Here is a 25,815-nt window from a genome sequence, read left to right as displayed (position 1 = left end):
GCTGGATAAATGTGATTCAAACACAATCTGCTCTCTACTACAGACATTTACTGAGAGACAGAGTGCTTGTCAACATTAAAGTAATATTAATGTTTCAGATTCAAAGTAATAACATTTCTGTATACTGTTACAGAACACAAACTTTGTCAAAGAATTGTAAACATATATATATGTATCTATATATTGTATCTGTACGTTTGTATTCTCATTCATGTGCCTCACATGTTAAAAGAATCACACACAGAATCAGTCTTGAGTGTAGCACAAAACTAATAGTCCACCTTCTTTTTCCTGCTTGATCTAACATTTGTTTATATCTAAACCAAATAATTAATTTGAGCAATATCCTACAAGCAAAATTGAGAAACTCACTCATAAAGACAGTACTCTGTCAACCTAAAGAGTTACTGAACAATCCCCACCATCTGATACAGCGTTGAGTTCTGTGCGTCTCTGCATCTACCCAGACATGACACGATATAAACACATTCTGGAGAATCCTGTGCTTCCAACTTTGTGGTGTTGGTGTGTGCTTAGTAAAGAAAGATTGACAGTGGGCCAGAAATATTGATAATGTAGTGTGTTTGTTCAGTGTGAGCTCAGAGCTGAGTTCTGCACTTTCTCAAATCCTCTCGTTATAACCAAGAGCGTTGACAAAAACACAAAGACTTTGATATCAGGACTGTTTAAAGAAGTGCAGAACTGAAGTGATTATTGAATGAGTGCTCTTTACTCACTGCCTCTATATAATCTAATCATTTGAATAGAGCTTAGCTTTATCATGCTGTTAAGAGAACCAGCAGCCACACGCTGCAAAGCTTTAAAGGAGTCTGATACTCTGTGCTGTTGGATGCATTGTTTATTGTCAAACACTTGATAAAGTTGAGATAGAGTGAATGTGATTGGGATGATGATTTTTTTTTGTTGGTGAGAGATTGAGTTTGATAATCATAAATGAATTTGAATTAAATTGTTATTTTTTTTTTTAGTATTAGTTAATGCAATATTGTAAGGCATTTCTTTTAAAAGTAATGTGTCTACCATTATCATTAACAGACAGCTCCCTACAGAAGATTCTGTTATGTTCTGTTTCATTAGTTTGTATCCCCTTGTTTTCCTGTTTTGTTCCTATCTAATTTTATTTGTTCCCATATATCATCACAGTCACAGTTAGTTTTATGTTCACTGTTATTTTCTGAAATCCATTTAGTCTGGATAATCACTTTTTTTTTTAATAAAACATCAAGATATTTCCCAGTACAGACGGCACAGTTTTGAGAGAATGAGCAGGTTTAATGGCACTTACAATAACTACAGAGCAGAAGGACATATTTCACGGAGGTCAAGAGCTTCCATGCCCCAAATTCCCAACTTAGCTCAGTTTGTTTTCATCCAGAGGCAGCTGTCAGCTTTGGAGATGTGTTGAACTTTATTTATAGAGACAGAGATCTGTAGAGCAGGAATGCCACTCCAGTCTGCTGGTGTTAGGAACCCAGTTTAGTGTCCACTGTGAACCAGAGCATAGAACCATCATCAAACACAAGCTTTTTCTGACCAAAAAGTGGAGTGATGAACCTCTGTAGTGATGTCTAAACACCAGGTTAACATACATTATGCTAATTAGTTATTGCTATTCTAGTCATTAATGTAGGTTACTGTGCAGTTATTGTGAAAGTCAAGCTGAGAGTCTGGGGGAAGAGCAAAAACTGGGTTGTGTTAACCAAAATATTTATTATAAAGAATGTCAAGTTTATAGTTGTTTGTTTGTGTTTGTAGTGAGTGAGTGAGTGAGCGAGCGAGCGAGCGAGTGTGGTGTATTGGACAGGACAGGCTGCTGGTCTGACACATGATGACCGGACTCGGTCTATTCTTGACTCTGAGGCGCTTACAGACACAGCTCACACACTCGAGGCTGAGCTCACTTCTGTGGTCATCATGGAAGAAGAGAGTCCAGCGAGGAGCATCAACGGACTCCAGGGCGCAGAGATTCCCAAACGCAGCGACGTCAAAGTCTACAAAGAGTTCTGTGATTTCTACGTGCGCTTGTGAGTGTGCTGCACAAACATCGCAACCAGCTCCTCTTGGGTTCATATGAGTATTCAATTACAGTATTTATTATGCTACTAAAGTTACAAAAATCATTCAGAAACTGTGTGAAAATTGTAGCCTACTCATATTTTACTGCATAGGACTTGTAAATTATATAAATACTTGTATGCGGCACACTGCATGATGTGATAAATATCATCTGCTAAATGTAAATGTCAATCAATAAGTGATGAATGTCTGGGTTTTACATAGATCAGTAAAGAACAGTAAATGTCTCATGACAGGGACCAGCTCTGTAAATAATCTGATCTGGTTCTCTGTCCTTTCAGCATGATTTAGAGAAACGGATGATGATATGCATCATGTTCCTGTGCTAATTTAGAGCTTCTCGTTGTGTAAGAGCCCTGAACGAGAGAGGGCTGGAAATACTAGTGAAACCTGATGGCCAAAGAAATACATGTCCATTGACATGTTTCTGTTATGTAACCTGCTTTAACTGTTTTACTGTTTAACATTTGCTGAATGCTTCATAGGCTTTCTCACAGTTTGCTAAAAAGTTAAAAGCTAGTTAGTTAAGCTAATAGTTTGCTTAGCTCAGAGCTCATATGTGGTGACCACATGCCCTGCCATAGATCGACCTGGCTTTCTTCCCGGACACTAACTGTGGACATGGCAGATAGTTACAAGCTGGTTACGAATCAGATGAGCTTTTGAACCTTCTATTTAATGTACTGTAAGAACTACGTGGCTATTTTTCAGTTGAATGTGCCAGGCTTCCAGTGTCATTCACTTCAGTTATTATAGCTGTATAGAAATGGTATGTTATGCTGCTTGATGTCACAAACAGGTATTTGCTATTGCATTACATTACATTTACATTTACATATAGTCATTTAGCAGACGCTTTTATCCAAAGCGACTTACAAATGAGGACAATGGAAGCAATCAAAATCAGCAAAAGAGCAATGATATATAAGTGCTATAACAAGTCTCAGTTTGCTTAACGCAGTATATGTAGCAAGGGCTTTTAAATAATATAATAAATAAAAAGAAAACAGATAGAATAGAAAAAGAATAGCACAAGCTAGTGTTACATTAACATTGTAATCACAAAAATGCCAGTTTGTAGCACAAATTTACTATAGCAGCTAAAGATTCTGAAGTCTTAAACAGTTTTGCTTTGAAACTCATGTGGATATGAGCATTCGTACACCGGTCATTCTGTACTCGCGTTTTTAAAAAAGCAGTCCAAAACAGTGAATCTAAAACAAGACAAAACTATTAGTGATAAATGCACAGCGTGCAGTCTTCCAGCCGAGGGGGGTCTGTTGAGCTTCATGACGTCTGGGACTAGTTAACACTGACTCTGACAGCTGTGTGAGTCGAGTGCACGTTCTCCAGAGAGCAGATCACACATTCCTCGTGCGGCACGCCTGAGCTTTACACAGAGCAGCCCGCACACACATGCATGCATAGAAGAACTACTGTGATACTCTCCATAATGTGGACTGTAGTTTATTACTTAGTGTCAGAAGTGTGCATCAGTGATACTAAATCCATCTAATGTGTTTAATTATTTCGCATAACATGAGAAAATGCATACTTGTTCAGTCGCGGCTGCTCCATTTATTTGTCATCACTAAAATGCATAAAACAACTCAGTCCATTTAAGTCCAAAGGCGTACATGTATAACACAATAGAAAAACATTGATAAACCCATATGTTTGCGTCAACTTCTTTAGAAAGATGGGAAATTGATATGAATTTTCCAGGAAATAATATAATGTGAGGATGTTTGGGTGCTGTCCTGTTTCACTATGCTACTGTTATCTTTTCAGTCAAATTGTGTGAGGTGCAAGAGCATGTCAGGAGAAGTAGAATAACAATTAATTACTAATTTGAATCAGTACATTATAGCGAAAACAATAACTTAAAAATGAAAAGAAGCAGGTTTTTGCGATCATTAATGTAAACTGATAAATTTCAGGGAAGATCCTATAAGCGAATTCAAACAGTTGTACAAAACAGCACTAATGCAGAGAAAACACAGACGATTACATTGATAAACCCATATGTTTATCAGGACGTGTTTTCTCTGAAATCGTCATCATTTTCCTTGTTTATTTGGCTTAAAAGCAAGAATGTTTTATAGACGGTTTCAACGGCAACAACACAAACAAACGTTACTGCTCATGCAGGCTTTTGTGGCCCTGACTTAACTTCCGGTAGACTTCCAAATAGAATCAATAACAACAGCTAAGTAGTCCCTCTAGAGTAGATTATTTCTGATAACAAGCCAAATATGTTTGCTGTGTAAATCAGACTTACTGAAAATGCAAATTCATTCTCTGCCAGCAGGAGGTGCTTTAAAGCGGAGAAACAGAGGTTTCCTCAGTAACTGCTGAACACAAAGCAGCGCTGAGATCACAAACACTGCTTTATCAGACATATGACATGAAATGAAAATCACATCGAAAATTTAATAGACTAATTAAAGACAGACTTCCTTCAGAAATACAGTGATATAAAAACACCTGCACCTCGTTTTGATTTTTAAACGTGCAGTACGTGCTCATGTTTATTCAACGAAGTGTTTTGGAAAATCGGTCAGTTTTGAAATTGTGAGCGCCACAGATAAATAAATGTATGAGAAACACATCCCACAGCACCTGAGCCCAACTTCAGTCTACTCATCACCTTAAAGGGTTACTCCACCCCAAAATGAAAATATTGTCATTAATCACTTATCCCCATGTTCCAAACCAAACCCGTAAAAGCTTCGTTCATCTTCGGAACACAATTTAAGATATTTTGGATGAAAACAGGGAGGCTTGAGATTCATAGACTGCCAAATAAGTTACACTGTCAAGGTCCAGGAAAGTATGAAAAGCATCGTTAGAATAGTCCATCTGTCATCAGTGGTTCAACCGTAACGTTATGAAGCGACGAGAATAATTTTTGTACACAAAGAAAACAAAAATAACGACTTTGTTCAACAATTCCTCTCCTCTGTGTCTCTCCAAATCAGCAAAGTGCCATTTTGGCAATTCTGAGCTGTACGCAGAGGGTGTATGCTATTCTGTGTCAGCCGATGCACTGTTTTCATACAAACCAAAGTGTAAATACACGTAAAAAACATATCCTTGAGGGGTTCTTAAACGGGTGGCTGCTGTTATGCAGTTCCTCTCAGAGAACGGACTTGTGTTCCATAGATAATCCATCTTCTCAGCAAGTTTAAACAGAACGTTCAAACAGAATTCTTCAAGTACAGAGATTTGTGGTACCTATGGGGAAGTATTTGAATGCTTTCTAAAATTTATACCAATATTTAGCATATTTGATGTTTGGCAAGCTTGACACACCTTTACAGGAGAGGTTTTTTGATTGTACATTGACTTACCAGTTTATTGAATATAAAAGTAATATAAGGCTTAACACAGCACTGCTTTCAGTCACTTTGACATTGGGTCGATGAACTGACACCAAGGGTCACGTGTGAAGAAAATCAGAGGGAAAGAGCTGTGACTCTTGATGATTTGAACAGAGGTTCTCACCAGCCCTGTGGTAGCGTTCTATAAAGAGTTGCCTGATTTTGCTAGGATAAAGTGTTTAATAGGTAAAATGCTTATGATGGTCATGTTGCTAGCTGCTTCATCAGAATCAGAATGAGCTTTATTCACCACTGATTACACTTCTGCTTAAGGTTACAACCATTCAGACATGTTCTTCATTATAGTGACAAAATCATATGATGAATGTTTGTTTGTCTTCACAGCAACATGACGAATGCATTAGCCAATGCCATCTGTGAGCGCTGTAAGGCCAGCTTCACACCGACGGAGAAGATCGTGAACAGTAATGGTGAGCTGTACCATGAGCAGTGCTTCGTCTGTGCACAGTGCTTCCAGCAGTTCCTCGAGGGGCTCTTCTACGAGGTGAGACACACACCCAGATCTAAACCCAACAGTCTTGCATCTCCAGCCCTGCTCCTGGAGAGCTTCAGTTCCAGCACCTGACTGTCATTATCAATAACCTGAGCACACTGATTAGCTGCTTCAGGAGTGGCTGTTATGGGCTGGAACTGAAATCTGCAAGATGGTGGTAGACCTACCCTGTTGAAAAAAATCTGCAAATGCTGGTTTGAAGCTGGTTATAAACGGGTTATGAGTTGGTTTATGCTGGCCATGTGCTGGTCCTAAGCAACCAGCTTCTATACTGTTTGAATTCATTTGTTTATTGATTTTTTCACATTCATTCATTCCATTTTACTTAGGGTGGCCATATGCACCGTTCATACGGGACACGTCCTGGCCAGGATTTTAATATTGCCTAAAACATCCAAAGCAGTTTGACCAATAACATGCAGGTATTGTACATAATCGACCAGTCGTGGGGCTGCGCGTGCATATGTGCACGTGTTTGTTCGTTTGAAAGTAGGTGCGAGAGTGATTGGAAAACGTAAGGAGCCATCTGCTCTGCTCTCTAGAGCTCTCATGAATGTCACACCACGATCAACCTGCACAGTGCAAACAGCTAAAACCTGGATATTTTAGGCAATATGAAAATCCTGGCCGGGACGTGTCCTGTATGTACAGCACATATGGCCACCCTAATTTAACTTCTCTGAGATAGTCCAGCCCAAAAGCCTGAACACTGCATCATTGTGAGCGAACACAATTTATTGCAGCTAGTTACCTGACATGGGACCATGGGGTTTCAGTCAGGGCCTTCAGTAAGCAACTGTAAACTACATACACGCATATTACACATCTCTGTTCCAGCTAATGCAGCCATATGCGTATTATGTTTAATGCGATTTTTTTACAAAACATAGGTTTTAAAAAAAATTGAAGATGATAGATGATTTAAAAATTTGTTTAATTTGGGTTTGGTTAAATGCAGAGTAAATTTCCTGACATGGATCAGTAAAAGAAATCCGCCAATACACGGGTCACTATAAACATTCACGTCACTCTAAAATGACGACACGCCCACAGCAGCAAAAGTGTAGAAATGCTGGACAACCACACCGCAGTATCATCAACCAACACGCTCTCACTCCCAACTCGTCACATACACATTTTTCAGCATGCAGGGTCATTCATTGCTTTGCATAAGAAACCCTTGGTGTCACTATGCAGACGCAAAAGGTACTGTGTATTTTATCATCATGATTAAATTAGGCTATATATTGGGTAATAATATTGCCATTATCACATATATGTTGGAGTGTGATTTTTCAACGGTTTTACTTGTACACATATTATGAGCACGTAACCCAACCCCTGCCCCTAAACCTACCATTTGTCAATAAAACACAAGATAAAACAGGCAGATACAACTACCGTCATAATTTATTTAAAAAGTATTAATATTCCAAGTCTTCTGAGGCAAAACAATTGATTTGTGAGAGGAATAGATGCCGTCTCTGTCTGCCGTAAAGCTCAGATCCTGTTTTTGTGCAAATGCCAAACCCTTACGTCAGCCTTGGCTGTGAAATGCTATTGGCTCTTGCGCCATGTTACGGGAGTATCTTTTTGAATGAGATGAGAGCACATTAATGAAGCAGGATAATTTTCTCTCTCTTCTTCGCATAAAAGATATTGTATGGCTTCAGAAGACTTGGATTTAGATATGGGCAGATGCAGCTTTGCAGAAAGCGACACCAGGTGGTCCTGACAGCTTCAATATGTGACGAGCTGGGAGTGAGAACATGTATCAATGCACCACATACACCTCCATAACACTGTGTATGAGACAATACTCATCAAATAATAAAGCACTCACCTGTCACTTGTAAATAAAGTCCATATGTCTGTCATTCCATGTCAATTTATTTGTTTTTAAAAAGTGTAAACGGGGAAAAAAATATATGTGTTATATGTGTTAGCCACTCACAGCACTCATAGTTGCAATCTTTGAAATGGTGCACAAAACCTTTGTTAGTGAATTTAGTTTGGGTGTAGGTCGTCTTTTCTCAGTTATTTCTGCAAAAGAGCCCCTTGAAAAAGGTGTTTTTAGTAAATCGCCAGCATGATCTGGTGTAGAGGTGTGGCGACTGTGGCTGTCAATTTATTTTTGTTGAATTTCACTTTCTTACCTTGGACAGCCCTGACTATTGCTGGGGGTAGCAGTGGGCACGTCGCCAGACCCAAGAGGGTGTGCTGTCATTGAACATCAAAATTTGATTGGCTGATGATTCTGTCACTAATGCTCGTTACCAATCAGATGCGACTATCTTTTTTATGTAGGATATTCCAGTTCAGCCGCAACAAAACTAATCATAGACCATTTTGTGGACTTTACACAAATGAAAATGGCACCTAAATAATCAATAAAAACATTTTTCACTCAATTTTGTGTTTTATAGGGCCAGCAGAGAAGGCCCTGCTGAACCTGACGGCACACCACTGAGTCTAATTGTCAACAAGTTCATTTGCAGATCTAGAACCTTTTTTTTGGCCTGTTTATTGTGTCATATCAAGGACTGTACAACAATCTACAAGCAGCTAAGTTTGCTTAGTTTGAGTTGTTTTGCTTAGTTTTTAAAGGTGTTCAATGCCACAACAAATGCTCCATGACTAACCTTTGTAGTTAGATCTGGCCACAATGATTGATCCCTGTCTGACATTATTGGCTGTTTGCTGCAAACATCACAGTTTGTGCTATAGTTTGATGCCATTTCCTTAAGAATGATGTCATTAAGGAACAAGGTTTGTTAGTTATATGGATTTTATGTTTTGATTAAAGAAAGGAGGGAAAGAATGAAGAAAGTTCTTAATAAATTACATATTAACAAATTACATTTCAATAAGTCATGACATTAAGATATTGTCTAAGGCACAAGACTTTTATGATGGAGACATAAACTGCTAATCTATGACACATGTATCCTGCACTTTCTTTTTCAGTTTGAGGGCAGAAAATACTGTGAGCATGACTTCCAGATGCTGTTTGCTCCATGCTGTCATCAGTGTGGTGAGTAGACAAACCTGATCAAGTGTGCACTGATGAATCCTGTAGATGCCCAGCGTGAAAACACTTCACCCTTGAGTCTGATCACTCATTATTCTATGGTAAAAATATCAGTAACAGTATTTAGGAACCATCAAGATCACCTAGTCATCAGTTCAAAAAGTGTCCCATTGTACTGAAATGAATGGATCTTATGCTAAAATGCTAAAATGTGACTGACACTAATCCGACTGAATAAAATGAATGCAAAAAAAATCAGCTTTCATTCTTACAATGAACAGCCACAACATTAAAACCACCGATGGGTGACAAGTGAATAACATTTATTATTCCAATGTTATTCTATTATTGCAATGGCACTGGTCGAGGGGGTTGGGATAGTTTACCTGCCCCATCCATTCTTAATAACTAACAGTAAAAGAACTTTGTCTTACTGTTCTGAACGGAGACTTAAGCTCCAGGTTAGAACCCCATTTGATGGTTGTCTTACTGTTCTGAACGGAGACTTAAGCTCGGAGATGGGGAGGTTGGAGGGGTCAGGAGAATCGTTGCATGACTGCTGCTTATACCCACTTGGATTTTAGTTAGCAAAATTGAATTTGTGTTTCATTGTTTTTTTTTTGTTTTATTGTTTTTTTTTTATTTTACTTTTCATTCGTGAATTTACTTTTCCTTCAGCCTGAGGTTTATTCATCACACTTCTTGGTGACTTCTTATATGAAAAACAATCAAGCCCTGCTCATATTTAAAAATTAACGTAAAAGTAACGTAATGCATTACTTTCCATAAAAAGTAACTAAGTAATGTAATTAGTTACTTTTTTGGGGAGTAACGCAATATTGTAATGCATTACTTTTAAAAGTAACTTTCCCCAACACTGGGTATAACATGGAGCAGAATGAGAGAAATAGAGGCGGAGATGGGGAGGTGGAGGGGTCAGGAGAAACGTTGCAGGGACTGCACATGCATGACTGCTGCTTATACACACTTGTGATGAAGATTGACAGGACTGAATTATTAGGCCCCTCCTGAACCTATGGTGGAACCTCATTTTCTTTGTCAAGTCAGGAGCTAAACACAAATAGAGTTCTGGCAGAAGTTTACACTGGTCTGCAGCAATTGCTTATTTAATCCTGAAGACCATGAGACTGAATTCAGCATCTGTGTGATGTGTGTTGCATGTGCTGTGTTTCCAGGCGAGTTCATCATTGGCCGTGTGATAAAGGCCATGAACAGCAGCTGGCACCCTGACTGTTTCTGCTGCTGATCTGTGCCAGGCTGTGCTCGCTGAAGTCGGCTTCGTGAAGAACGCAGGCAGGTCAGTCCAGCCGCTGCTGTACTTCAGGGCAAATAAGGACTTTGTGTGCTCCTTCTCTGTTGGAAAAAAACAGCATAACACAAAAACCATTTAAGTATGTTCTGAAGCATGGCAGCTGGTTTTAAGATGGTCATGTGCTGGTACTACAAAGTAACTAGTTCCTGCTTAGGACCAGCTCATAACCAGCTTCAACCAGTTCATGACCAACTAATGACCAGCTCAATGTAGCTCCCATGCTTCAAAACATACCTAACCAGCATATGCTGTTTTTTTCAGCAGGGTCGTACAACATTCATTTAAATCACATAAGGCCTCGCTTTCTAAAATGTTGTGCAGAAACAACCTAAAATTGATCTTACGATCATCTCTCAAATAAGCATACGTGTGATTCATAAAATGAACGTATGCACAGAAAACACACGTATGCATCTCTTTCAGATGCTAAATCTATGAATCACACATGATCTTGAACTTGCGCGCAAATGAATGGTTTTCAGCTCTCTGCCTTGTAAACGACTCCTAATTAATGTCATTAACATTTAAAAGATCAGCAGTCATCATCTGAATTCTTTCATTTAGAACAGCGAGCTGCAAGAACAGCTTACATTTCCAAAAACCTGCAGTACTTGAACAGGAGAAAGTGCATACCTCTGCTCAGACGCTGACATGACGCTAAGCACTTTTCAAAGACAGTTTTTACAAATATGAGCATTGGCACAGATTTAAGCGCACGCTCACTCTAAGATCAAATCTAAACATACGCACACTTTATAAATGAGGCCCATGAAGTTTTCATAAACAAGCTAGTCTATAAATTCTGATTGAGTGAATAGTTTTATGTTGACAGACACCTGTGCCGTCCGTGTCATGACCGTGAGAAGGCTCACAGTCTGGGGAAGTACATCTGCCAGAAATGTCAAGCCATTGTTGATGACATCCCGCTGATTTTCAAGAATGACCCGTACCATCCTGACCACTTCAACTGCAGTAACTGTGGGTGAGTAACATACTCCGAATACACAATCGACGGGACGGACGAGAGACTTCCCATCGTTTATCTGTCACAGTAGGTGGACAACCAGAATGGGTAATACATCTGCCGCAGGGCCGTGGTGTTAAGTGCAAGTCAGTTGCGTGTTAAAGTTATTCGCGAAACTACCGCCAGGTGGCGCAAAGGGACGGATTGCAAACTGACTGTAATTGTAAAATTTTGGTTTGTAAACGGAGATGAAATAAAGAAGTAAAACAACAATAACATTATAATATAACATTGTAACATACTTAAAAACCATTAGAAAATTTACAGTGAGTTAATTTCAGAATGTGGGATAGTCTTAGGCTACAGTCTACGCATCAAAATTTAGGCTCTTACTGCATGCTATTGTTATTAATCAGTCATTACATATATATATATATATATATATATATAGGTCCAAGTTTAAGAATAGCCACACTAGGTTTTTTTTTTTTTTGTTTGGTTTGTTTTTTATTCAATGTATTTTTTCTCTCTCTATTTAACTGCATTAACTGAATGTTTTCCTGCCTTGCTAAATGTTGGGCTCATGATCAATAACTTGCATTCGCCTCGCTGTGAAGCCGGAGCAGCTGGCAGAGGATTCCACTTCGTCTTAAGGTCTTCCTCAAACGCCTACGTTCACAAATAACAATGATTTTTGCAAAAAGAATGATTAAATATCAATTGAGAATTTGTTATTATTATGGTCTTGTGAAAATAATAATATGAGCTGCAAGAAAATAATAATTAAAAAGAGTAGGGCTGCTGTGAATACAGGCAGCATATTTCAACCCAGTACTGTAACATGACAACACACCCTCACGGCCAAAATACAGACCGGCCCACTGGGAATCCTCCTGGTGCTCCCAATTAGCCAATCTGGGCCTGATATATATATAGTATTACATACAATATAAAATATGGTGATTTGTTTTTTTTTATCTCAGGAAGTAGAGAGATGAGGCTGCTTCTGTCAAGTTAGTGAGAGACAAAGTTTCAAATCCTGGATGTTGTGGTGTTTTAAAGAGATTTACGATCTGCCAAAGATTAAATGATTTAATAAAACTGTTCTTTGTTCTTAATGTATGTTAGTTACAAGATGCTGCTTTGTACTATTTTCAGATTTAATTCCATTTCTACACTAAGCCAACCAGCAATTCAGGTCAGCTCGGAGGGGGGTTGGGGTTTGGGGTAGTCGCTTTTGGCAATACAAATGAAAAAATATATTGCAGTAATAAGAAACTGTCCTGAGGACATCACATAGGCCTAAGTGTTTTCCAATGCCGTGTTTTTAGTTTGCAATTGCTGCAATTCCAGGTAAAGAGTACTTCCACCAATAAGCTGGTTTTATCTAGGTGGTGAGGTGTTCTGTGAGAGCAAAGCAAATATGGCTGCCATCCGCCAACAGAGACAAAATCTTTTGATCATCCAGGTGGAGATACTATTTTCAGATTTCTATGTAAAGCACTTTGCCCAGTCGTTTTTGTCAATACTCCCAATGTAAAAATATATATCCCAGTACGGAAAAAGCTGAGACATCACATAGGCCTAAATGTAATGCGGGAATCCCGTGTTATTATTATTATGGTATTATTGCATTGGGATGCTACAGACGGACTATTCACAGTGCCCAGAAAAAAAATAAAATGAGGAATATAATTATTTCACAGAATGTATTATTATTACAGAAGTGAATATATTGAACCATCTCTTTATGTTTTTCTAAATCCAAACAGAGTCCAGACATCAGAAAAGTATCTATCTATGAACGTGTTTTATAGGCTATTTTAGATTTGGAAAATACATGTGTGTTACAGAATTGACAAAAGAGAGTTTTTGGCAGACAACATTTTGTATACTTTTTGTGATTTACGATGCACAAACCAGAAGCAACAATATCTGCAGAATGGAGAAGGGTTAACCATTCTCAAAACATAAAATATAAATTTTATTTAAATTTTCATTTTTTGTGTTTCAGAGGAAAAAATCAGTGTTAAGGCATCTCTCCATTACGGACTGTTCTGAAAGCAGAATTTATACAAACGCATATAAAAATGCTTTAAAAACAGAGAGATGTATAGAAGGTATTTAATAGGTCTGCCCCCCACGTAAGATTTTTCTAGTTACTAGTAGTTGTTCATTTAAGTCATTATTTATATTAAATAAACATCTATAATCCATAATGAGCCTTAATATATTCCGCGCTCAAGCACATGCATTAAGTTTGCCACAAAGCACAGGCAGAAGTAGCCCTAATAATTGTGAAAAAAGGGAGACATGTTAATTACTTATTAATAAACTAATGTTTTCTTGTCAGGTCGAAGGTTAAAGATTCCATGGTGCCGAAAAAATACTCCGCAACATGGAAAAAAAAATTTGCCTTTTCCGTGTTTATTGCCAAGTGTCTCGAGACATTTCCCTCATTGTCATGCATGCTTTATGCACATTAATAATTTTCTGCACAAACACTTGAATATGAATAGTAAAAGAGCACATTTGTTTTAGGTTACAGTGCGGGATCCGCATTAAAAATAAATCTTCACAAACCTACAACCGAGACAGATGCATTTATAACCTGTAAATTGAAGGCTATTTGACGTTTTAAAATGATCTAACGGCTGATGCCGCTCCAAATCGTGGATTTTGATTGTTTTAATAAATCTCTTTTTAGATTAGATAATAAAGATACTACAGCAGGTTAAGTTAGATATTAATTGTACAAATAATTATAAAATGCTATAGACTGAGCTTAATAAGATTGCAGAAGTTTCACATTTTTGCATATGCATTACTAAGTTATTTTACATGCAATAATACAAATAATACACAAAAAGATTTTAATGAAGAAAAAATATGTAGACAAATAAGAATAAATGTTGTTGTGTGTCAGCATCATGCGCGCCGTGCAAATCTTGCACTCTGATATTTTAAGGAATAGAATACACTCCTGCATTTAAATGTGGCTGCATTTTTTTTTTACTTAAATTGTATGAAAGCAAGTAAAGAAGGCTCCCTTTAAAATTCGCTGAAGTTGTCAATTAATGAAGCTCTTTTTTACATTGTGTGCACTTTGTTGATTATAATGAGAGAACTTGAGTTTAAACATGAGGACATTTTATTAATCCGTCCATTCTTTTCAGTTTTAATGATTTAACTAAATTGTGCAGGTTTAATTTATTAATTTCTTGTTTTAGTTTGGCCTAAATAATGTGAGCAAAATTATTCAGTGCCTCACGTTTTACTAAAATAATGGAAATAATTTATAAAACAAGCAACATTTTTTTAATCAGTGTACAGACAGATATCTTTTCCCCAAGTAGTTATCTGTCAAAATAAATGACAGGTAACGAATAACAAAGTATGTGCATGTTTTAATCTTTTTTATTCGTTCTAAGAAACAAACATAACTTATTAAGTAGGCTACTAAAGTTTCATCTGTGAATATTCAATATTTTAACTACAGTGTTTTTCTTTCATTTTCCCAGACTGTAGCCGTCAAAAGTAATAAAACAGTGGTGAGGAGATGCTGATGGCTATTTGCGAAAATGTGCTTTGATGCGTTTGTTTGATAACTTGTGGTTAAAGCGCCACTCAGCAGTCAAAAGCTGCAAATGCACTTTACAGACGCGGAGCGGTATGCTCGCAGCCGGAAGGAAGAAAGCACACTCTGGTTGGCCACCTACTGTATTACTCTAATCTATTGAAGTGACTGTTCTGACTGTTTTATGTACCTTTAAGGTAGTACTTTGACATGTGAAGGCACAAAGATGTCCCACGTTTTCTGACAGTGACATAGGAATAAGATGTTGAACCCATGGCATGTTTCTGAAGCTCAGGGTTGAGTGATTCTGCTTTCAGTAAGGAGCTGACGGCCGAAGCCAGGAGCTGAGGGGTGAGCTGTACTGTCTCGTCGTGGGTCACGATAAGCTGGGCATGCGGCCGATCGCGGCTTCCTTCGCAGGAGACCCATCGAGGGTCCGCGTGGTCAATGCCATGGGCAAACAGTGGCACGTGGAGGTATTTCACCCATAATACATGCTGTTCTGTGTCCATCATAGTGGGAGTGGGATGACTGATCCTCTGAATGCTCTGATGAGGTGTGGGATCTTGACATTTATTATCATCTATCATCTTCTTGTTTGCAGCATTTCGTGTGTGCTAAATGTGAGAAACCATTTCTTGGTCATCGGCATTATGAGCGCAAGGGCCTAGCATACTGTGAGACTCACTACAACCAGGTAACATCTGGAAATTAGCTCATTTATCCACTCTATGATGAAAAATATGAATCAAGATATGAATATAAGAATATAAACATTGATCAAAAACAGATGCATGCTGTCTGTTCTGTTGTATTTGTGCAGGTCAGTCAGCATTAAGCTTAAGGCATTTTACTTCAAATCACTGTAATGATGTAATAACTTACCAGGATTTTCAGATTTTTACAATGTGCATTTAAAATGTGAAAGGAGTGATCAGGTTCCCTAGTGGGCATCTTGAAGTCAAATTCAAGACTTGATTAAAATACTGTAACTTCACTTTAAATTCAGTTTGGATGGCAATTTCTTCCAGTGGTAATTGGGTTTAAATAAGAAATAAATACCACACTGAAATTGGTTTTATGTATATGTAGACCAATATGTTTCATGTTCAAATCAACATCATGTCAAGTTTTTGATGTCAGTTTGATTTGCAAATTTGTTTATAAATTTTGATGTCTTTTCAACATCAATAACCCACTCGGTCCAAACCCCATTAGAAACAATATGTATGGGACAGTCTACAAAAATATTACCGAGACATGATGCGGCCGGCCCACATCCGTGGCAGATGCTGTATGCAGTGAAAACACACAAACATGATCTGAATGTGTCACACTTCTCTCACAGCTCTTTGGAGAAGTCTGTTACCACTGCACAACCGCGTCATCGAAGGAGATGGTGAGACCGTTTACATCGTTCATATAATGCTGATCAAAATCCAAGGATTTATAGCAAAGAGCCCACATGTGTGCTTGACTCTTTCTCTTTTGTTTTTGAAGTGGTGTCTGCATTGAACAAGGCCTGGTGTGTGTCAAATGCTTCGGCTGCTCCACGACTGTCATATGCAACCCAAGCTGACCCTCAAGTGTGTACAAGTGTTTCTGATGTATGCTAGACAGGAACATATCAGCTTCAGATGCTTCAAAATGTTAGGGAACACATTCACATTTGAGTTGTGCAAACCATATATAATGAATCGTAAGGGGAGACTGGGGCTAGCTGTCGCTCATTTTGCATTTCTTTTGGCAATTTTAAATCAGTTTTTGTATATAGACAGGAAATTTAAACAAAATTTGCTGTCAAAACGAACACTGTTCTTATCGTGTGTTATTGTGAACAGATCTTCCATGCATATATTATTTTTGACCGCATGATCTTTAATTATGATGCCATTGCTGCTCTTCATGTCCAAGCTGCATTTACACCAATCACATCAAAATCCAGTCAACATTCTGTTTTCTGATTCGTGCCTCTTTTGTCACATGCTTGGTGTCTTTCCGGTAGTGACGGATGACTGTAGGAGTTTGTTACCCAGTGAAACAGACATCACTTCACTCATGGGACTAGATAGTTTGTTTTTTTACTCATAAGAATTTCTCGGGGTTTTGCATGAAATAATAAAAGGATATTATTTGATATTTACCAGAAGCAGACAATATAAGCAGGGTGGTGTAATTTAACATGAAGTTCTGATGAAAGAATTGGTGCGGAGGGTAATGTCTGTTACTCTGTGCTGTTGTTCAGGGACAGGTTTGTGGAGATGGATCTGAAGCCCGTGTGTAAGCACTGCTACGGAAAGCGTGTCCTAAGAGAAGCCGGACGAGCTCCAAGAGCATGCCTGTCCAAACAAGACCAAGACCCCCAAAGACATGAGAAGAAGAAGAAAATGCCCATCTGTCTGTGACGTGTCTCTGTTTATTGCTTTCTTCCTCCTGAGACATTAACGTGGTCTCTGTCCCTAGACCTCGGCCAGCTTCCCAACACAAAGAACAAACAAAAAAAAAAAAAGAAATTGTTTTGGTGATCTTCTTCCATTGAAAGTTCATGTAGCTAGATCTCTGACACATCAATGTTCATTATACAGATTGTAAATACAAAACAAATGTAAGCCATTTCATCCGTCTTTTAAAGAGACACAATCACAGAATTAATTTTTAATTCAGGTCTAACATGAAGCATTGCTTTCTTTCCAAATGATGACCCAGGAATGTTCAATTTCAGCTAGCCAGCTAACCTTCTCCATATACCCGCGGTTCTCATGTTCTCATACATTCACTGGGCACTTTTTTTTTAGCTACACCTGCACGTTTTCTTTCAGAACTGCCTTAATTCTAGATTCCACAAGATGCTGGAAAGATTCCTCAGACCTGTTGGTCTATATTGAAATGACAGTGCTGCAGTGAATCCCAAAGATGGCCCTGCTGGATTGAGAGATCTGGTGACTGTAGGGGGGTCACTGAAGTTTAGTGTTCAAGAAACCAGCGTTTCGCGATGCTGATGCAGCTTAGCTGCACATGCGTGTGTATCCTGCTAGAAGTAGCCATCAGAAGATGGGCTACAGACATGAGCCAGCAACAAGTAGCGCTGGTGCTGTTTTAATCGATGCTCAGTGGGTACAAAAAAGAGGCCAAAATGACTGCTACAAAAAATAGCCATTACACCACGTCAGTAGCGGCCCAGAGCGGTCAACCTGAACTGCTGACACAAGGCTGACAAAGGCGGGTACAACAGCTCTCTTGTGCTGTTTAGGTCGCAGCAAGAACTCCAAATTCTTCAGTCCTTCGTATTGGTGCATGAACTAGATTCCAGCTCGACCAGGAACTCTCTTCTGTTTTTACTACGCGGTGGATGTCTCTTCTGTGTTCAAGATGAACTGTTCCTGCAGGACTTCGATTGATACACGAGGGTTTATTTGAGATTCCCGTTGCTTTCTAATTCCAGTTCAGACCAGTCTGGCCAATTCTGATGCTTGGTTTCAACTTTGCAGCAGAATCGTCACCTGACCTGTAGCTGCCATGTGATTGGCTGCATTCAATGTTGGTGCTTAGCTGACGGCCCCAGACTAATAAAAAATTGCTGCGGTGTGAGCCCGTGTTCGGTGAGTGTATCTAACAATATGCTACTAAGAACAATGAAAATCAATCAGGGGATGTAGTTTGCGTAAACAGCAACTATTGTTCCGTTATTACGAATAGAATTCATGTGGCACTTAACCACCGCAAAAGGTAGCTAACCATGCTTGGTGGCGGAAACACCCCAGGCCTGCAAGTATAGATTGGCCAGTTTGATCTGCCATGTCAGTCCATTTCGACCCCCATTCAGATGCAATCCATTGTCTTCTGATCGTGAAATGATAAGATACTAGTGCTGCTGAGAAAAATACTAATATTGTAAAGCGTTTAAAAACTGAAGCCATACCCGTCTGCGCATGTGAGCCGTCACACACAGGTTCATAGAGTTCACAACCCACCGATCATAAGGTCAGCTCCGTTCTAGCCAGAAAACACTCTATATGTCCGGATTCACAACATTAGATCTCACCCACTCCTTCAGAAGACACTGGTTTACTAATGTCGCTCAGATTTGAGTGTTGATGAAAGACAAGCGTCATGCACCTGATAGGTGGCGCATAGTTTTTGCTGTTCTTACTAAAAAGATAGAATCGACTCAGGTTTATTGCTGAAAGCCGCTTCATATGCAGCCTACTGATGATGAAGATCGAGTTTTACTCTCAAGTCAAACATGATGGACTTGAAAATGGCATTTCTGAAAGGCCGCTCTCTTTTTCTACCGTAAAGAAAAGAGCAGAAAAGAGAGGTGTATTGTAGCTGCATTATAGTGTATCTGCATACATAATCATAAGCCCCTTCTCTGTGTGGGGAGGTTTTTGAGATATCACAATCCTGTTGTCCGTCATGTGGAGCACTCTAATGGACTACGCCTTTCATTTTGACCTAGTTCGCTGGTGTTTGTGTTTGCGTCCAGATTATTTCCTGTGCTGTTTTTAGTAGCGTGCACGTAGAAGATCTGCCGCTAGAACACCACACATCCAGCATCTCTACATTTCAATCTGCACTGTATAGAATGGCCCCCCTACCCGAAATGCCGATGCATGCCGGTCCACAACTCCTGATTTGTGTTGCAGTTTAACAATAGAAGGGTTCATGAATAAAGGAATGCAGAGTTTTTTCATGCTGTTTTCATTTCTCACGAGTTCTGTTGGACTGTATTTTGTTTGGTTGTTATCAGCCAGTTGGAAAGTCACAGAATGTTCAACTGTAATAATTAGATTTTTGTTCACAGTTAAGAGAGTAACTGCACTAATGCATTTATCAGTTCTCAGACAGTAAATCAAATCGGTTTCATGAAGGCAGTGTCTAGAAAGACCTCCTGTATGGGGAAGCAGCGGTGAAGGTATTACAGTGCTGAGTATTTTCAAAGGGGTCCATCCACTCAAACACCATCATTCTGTCATTTACTGGCCTCTCATGTAATTAGAGGTTGTTAGTTCACCCAAAACCGAAAAATACCCACAGGAGTTACTCATCCACTCCACGCTTTATCCTAAGATGTATATGCCTGACTTCTTTCAGCCAAAATCAGGTAGTTATATTAAAAAACATCCTGGCTCTTCCAAGCTGGCCAACAATACATTTTTCATTTTGGGGTGAACTTCTCGCTTTTCATTAAACTTCAAGGCGTTTTATTAAAAACACACTGTAAAAGTACCCAGACCTCTAAAAGGTTTAATTTACCCTTTTATAAACATTAAATTAATTAGAGTGCATTTACTGCAGTGCACACAAATGAATATTAACTCCCCACATCACTGCTGGTTAGTCAGAGGTAACTTAAGTTACCAGTTTTCCTGAAACATTTCTCAAAACTAAAGGAGAAACAGCAACTTTGCTTTCACTTGGTTCAGAAGCATCTGACAGCATGTACAGTTTGTCATCAATGACGGCGCACTTTGACTTAATAATTGAAAATGGAGCTGTCCAAGAAGTTTATTTTACGCTCTTGAAATTCTAAAGTGGGAAGAAACATGGCGGTGTTTGTGTGAGAGACCTCGTGCTGTCAATGAAGGGATCTTCAACCAAATACACACATTTAACAAAGAAAGTCTTCAAAAGATTTTACATTCTGTCAATCACACCCCAGTAAGCGTGGGGAAACTCTGGAATTCTGATGGTTAACAAGTTATGTAATAAAATAAAGTTTTTCTTTTTTTTTTCCATTAATTTTATTTTCAAATAGTGCGCATCCACTTTATTAACACAATAAGCGGGACAAAAAATGAAACCACTGCATATACAAGTTCTGATTTACATGAAGTTCAGGGGATTCACGGTCTCAAACGCATGATGAACAGTAGTTTGTGTAGAAAAGCTCAAATAATCTGTCCACAGTCTGGAGATGGTGATGGTTTCTCGTGGGTTTCCCAATCTTTGGCCTAGCTCTCCGGTCTCCCCTCAGCACATCCATGCCCGTCTTTGGCCGAATCAAGCGCCACGTGCTTGAAGTCCAAAGTGCTCTTGCTTTCTTGAGGGTGATGAAGAACCGTGAAGTTGTTGCGTCTCTCTGCCACAAGCTGGCCATGGACAGCAGCCCTGCCCCTGTGCCTCCCCACCTCGAAGCTCTAGCCCTCAAACTTCCCTCGTGGATGGGATCTCCCCTCCTGCCCCATCCCTGGTTGGTGATATCACCACCCTGAGGAGACAACAGAGACCCAAACACACACACATCGAGTTAAACCAGAAACCACAGCTAGAAGCAGAAGCTCTCTGAGAATGCAGATATTTCAGGACCCTCACTCACCATGATCAACTGTTTGCATCTTAGTTCATAATGTCTGCTAATCACTGGACCCTTCACCAAGCTTCCAGAGGTTCAGTTACATTCCCTAACGAATCTTTTAATTCTCATTGACATACTACTAGATTTTTTGTCAAAGGACCATTCTACAGAATTGGAGCACAATGTTGTCCCACAACCAAAAAAAAACATTGTAAAAAAGCATTTAATATTCAAACCATTTACAGGTTTTACTAAGATCCTTCTATGATCTATTGAAACTCACAATAATATTTAAAATATCAGTAGGCTTAATGTATATTAAATAATCATTTCTTGAGTACTTTAGTTGGTTATGTTCGCTGATTCAATGTGGCATCCGAGTAAAAACAGCTAAATTAAAATCTGTTCAAACCATAACAAGCGATCGATTCTCTTCAGAAAATTTTAACTAAACCACTCGATTCATATGGATTAGTCTTCCGATCTCTTTATGAAGTTTCTGAAGCATCAAATTGGTTATTACAAAAGGCGGTCTGTGGAAGGAAATCTGGACAGCACTGTCATCAAAAAAGATCTTCCATGTGTGTGTTCGAAGATGAACAAAGTCTCTTACAGGTTCGGAATGAAATAAGGGTGAGTGATTAATGACAATTTTCTGTTGCGGGTGAACTTACCCTTTAACATTTTAATTTATTGTTACTTTCTGTTTTCAGTTTAAGAGATGAAGTCGGAGACACTCATCATCTCTTTAGTATTTGCCTGTATGGATGTTTCATACGGATTACATAATCTGAGAATATTTGTTTTCCATTTGAACTGGTTCATTTAAAAGTTTCACTCTCTATAGACTATTTTTTTCATGTCTGTAAAAGGCAAGCATACACAGAGTTTCTGATTGACACCGCAAGTTCACATAGTCCAAGACGGCCGAAAGCGCATCTTGTTTTGCATTATTTTACAAAAAGATCCATGTTTCCTTGTAATTCTGAGTGCACACAAATAAATGTAGTCTTTAACAGATACAAACAGATGCATTAATTTTATCTGTATCCTTAAAAAAAATGAAGTATTTTAGAGCAAACTGATAGCACCAGCGCCTCCATCTGTCATGCAGTAGCAATTGTTCGCTACTGTTTAGCTTCCCACGCCGCAAAAACATGTGAACTGACGCACCTGTTTTCCTAGGATAACATTGAGCTGCCATGTAAAGTTGCTACTACATACATATTTCAGATTATAAGCCATGTTTGAGATCAATGAATGATATGTAAGCATATGGATGTCCTGCCTGATGTACCTGTAATACCACCTAGACCAGCCGTCAAACGACGATTTGTCATCCAGGAACTGCGTGATTTAGCAACTTCATGTGGATTTTTTTTTTTCCAAGCAGGACAGAATCTCAACTGATGGAGCAGCAGGAAATTGTTTTTTTAGAATAAGAACAATTCAACTGATGCGAAAAACAGGAGAAGATTTGAATAAAGAAAATGATGAGAATGCTGTAGAAATGATTGAGTTGGTGAACTTTAATTTGGGTTACAATTTGTCGCACCTCCAAGGCTCCACCTCCCATAGACGAGCCCTTTGAAACTGCAAACGTCTGCCACCAAAACCAGAACAGCCTTAAAAGGCAGTAATGAGATATACAATCTGTTCGAGTGTGGCCTCAACAGGTTTTAGAATGCCACGTAAGGTGTACGTTTTGCTAAATGTATAATGATTGGGCAAGAGAAGTGCATTTTGCAATAAACGTCACCGCAAATGGACCTGTTTTCTTAAAGGTTTGTAATGTCATATGTTATTAGCCTTATCTTAAAAGAAATGATGCTAGCAGTTTAGAAGTTTTTTGCTTAAACCTACAACGCCTTTAAGACGTGTTGTAATGGTTGAGATTAAAATTAGAGGTAGGATTAATTTGCTTTAATGAAAAAACATGCTGCCCAATTACTTCATCGGAACTTAGGCCACAGTAAGTCGCTACTAGGTGATGGGTTCATGCTTCTTGTATCCAAAGCAACCGTTGGACATGTATGTGGGGGTTTATGTTCACCGAAAAAGGAATTCGGAAGAAGACGTATTGTTTTTTTTGTTTTTTTTTTTACTATAAAGACCATCATGGGTGGAACCACATTTCCCTGCCGCAATTCGGGGTTGAAGACTTTACGCTATTTAACTTGTATCATTATTTGCTTATGAAGTTATGTTTTCATAATGAAGCAAAACCATTTTCCTATGTGATGTGTTTAAACGTCTTTAACTTATTCTCCGAGTCATTTATTACAGAGTAAATCTATTATTTTGATTTTATTCCTGAAACCTGCATTAACGAGTGTATCGGCAACACAAGTGACGAGTGTAGCCTGAGCTGATCTGGACTCCGGTGGGAAGAGAGTCTTGAAGCTTCTATTGCATCTGAATATAAATCTATTGTTTGATTCAATGTGTTCTACTTATATTTATATATAAAGTTGCTCAAGCACGTGGCAAAACATTTAAACACAGTCTGCAGTCTACTTTCCTTACATATAAAAGTACTAGGCTATCAAAAAGAGTAAAAATTAAAACGTACCACTGACACAAACAGTCACAATCCTGTGCCTTTTCTTTTGCATGTAAATCTTTGATAAAAGCAATTCTGCGGTTCACAAATAACTTTGTTTTCTGCACCTCCACGGAATGCTACTTTCCTATCTTAAACAACCACATAGTCATGCCATGTTGACTGGTGAAACACAGTTGGCTTTTAGGTTTGCATACCTACATTTCGTGTCAAGCCCTGTTCATAGTATGCGAACAATGCACTGTCACTGTAATTGGTCGCATGCAGCACAGCAGAAAAAACAGACTCCGAAATAACCTGATGCATTACCGGAATAGGGTGGGGAAGATATAAATCGATGCCTCGCCGATTCGTGGATCTATTCTGAGATTTTGGGAATGCATCTCAATTCTCCCTGGAGGATCAAGTTGTAAGTTTAGTTTTTAACAGCAGATGGTGTTTTGATCTCATTTTAGAACTACACACTAAAAATGTGTGCCCTGGAGCACAGGGAAGCAGTCATCAGTAGACCCAGGTATATTGTCACAATAACCCAAAAATACATTGTATGGGTCTAAAATATACATTTTTTCTGTTTTTTAGCAAAAAAATAATTAGGATCAGTTAAGTGTAAAGATCATGTTCCATGCAGATATTAAAAAAAATTTCTACCAATAAATATCTCAAAACTTAATTTTTGATTAGTTAATAAGTGCATTGCTAAGTACTTAATTTGGACCACTTTAAAGATGATTTCTTCATATATTTAGACGTTTTTTTTGCCACATCAGATTTCAGTTTTCAAATAGTGTATCTCAGAACAAATATTGCCTTCATAACAAACCATACATCAAATGGAGGAGATGATTGATCAGCCTTTCAGATGATATATGAATCTCAAGCTCTATTGAAAACTTGACACTGATGGACTGGTTTTGTGTCCCTGAATAAGAGCGATTGTGCGTTTGCAAGGTCGTTCAATGTTGTTAGTCATGCAATTGGTTCAAGGTACTGAACCTTGGCTTTTATGCCTTTATGATGCAAAGATTCATTGTAAACGTGATGCTTTCGGAAAATCTCAGATCGATGTAGAATCATTTCTCTATTTGAGATGCACTGATTTATTGTCCCAGCCTTATTGACAGATATGCATTATTTGTTGATTTTATAGGTAACAATTTTTGATTTATTTGTCTTTTTGAATTTATTTATGTTAAGGGATATTATTTATGTGAATATTCATGCTGTATCATAAGTGAGTTTTTACAATATCAGTTGTCCTCACCTGGACACATGAAGTCCGGGATGATCCTGTGGAAGACGGACTGGCGGTAACCGAAGCCCATCTTCCCGTACACAGAGCCCGGGAAGTTTCTCCGCAGTTCTGGGACGATGTGGCGAAGAGCTCCACATGCGATTCTCCCAAGCATCTTCATCAGTTGACGGCAATGTCGAAGAACACCCACAGGGTTGGAGTACTCGAGACAGCGCCTCTGCGGCAGGACGTTATGAGCAGGCGTCAGTCTGAGAATGCTGCTCTGGCAGTATGTGTGGAAACGCTCTGTTTGAAGGACTTCGGCCAGCTCTGGAGTCTTGAAACTTGGCTGCCAGCTGCTCCACTTTTCCACGTCTCCCTCTGTGTGGACAAACATACAGACGTGAGGAACAGGGGCAGCCGGGTGGTGGGTGTGAGCGCGAGGAGCGAGGGGGGTAACTGAGTAGTCTGTGGCGGTCCACACCAGAGCGTTAGCCGCAGGTGTTCCATGGGCTTGAGCTCGATTCTCGTTGCTGATGGTGGTGGTTGGCGCATGACCTTGAACACCTGCTCGAGTCTCATCAGCACAGCTGGGTGTAGCTCTTCTTCCACGGGTTGGAAGAGGATCTTGATGTCCTCCCCGCCGCGCTCCGTCCACTGTTGTGAGCTTCGCACTGGTCCCCCCGCGCGGTAAGAGTTTGGCTCTTGCCTTTGGACCGGATCTCCTAGTCCTCCTCGCCGTACTCACCTCCCACCTCAGAGCCCCGTCAGACACGTCACACTTCTCCAGAGACACGAGCAGCACACAGCTAACAGCACCA

The 25,815-nt window shown here is 39.1% G+C and overlaps 1 protein-coding gene across 1 annotated transcript; it reads left to right on the top strand.

The window, feature by feature from the left end:
- Positions 1 to 1,811: 1,811 nt before the first annotated feature.
- lims2 (LIM and senescent cell antigen-like domains 2) lies at positions 1,812 to 17,304 on the top strand. The gene is given in 13 exon segments (XM_042730562.1): positions 1,812 to 2,045; positions 5,826 to 5,985; positions 8,962 to 9,028; positions 10,222 to 10,289; positions 10,291 to 10,343; positions 11,191 to 11,340; positions 15,217 to 15,236; positions 15,239 to 15,375; positions 15,504 to 15,596; positions 16,248 to 16,274; positions 16,277 to 16,298; positions 16,400 to 16,443; positions 17,113 to 17,304. Coding segments are annotated over 13 exon segments (1,143 nt in total). The 5' UTR covers positions 1,812 to 1,935.
- Positions 17,305 to 25,815: the final 8,511 nt, after the last annotated feature.

The sequence above is a fragment of the Cyprinus carpio genome, chromosome B9, assembly GCF_018340385.1.
Source record: "Cyprinus carpio isolate SPL01 chromosome B9, ASM1834038v1, whole genome shotgun sequence".
NCBI classification, from domain to species: domain Eukaryota; kingdom Metazoa; phylum Chordata; class Actinopteri; order Cypriniformes; family Cyprinidae; genus Cyprinus; species Cyprinus carpio.
This window is presented reverse-complemented; position numbering and strand designations above follow the sequence as displayed.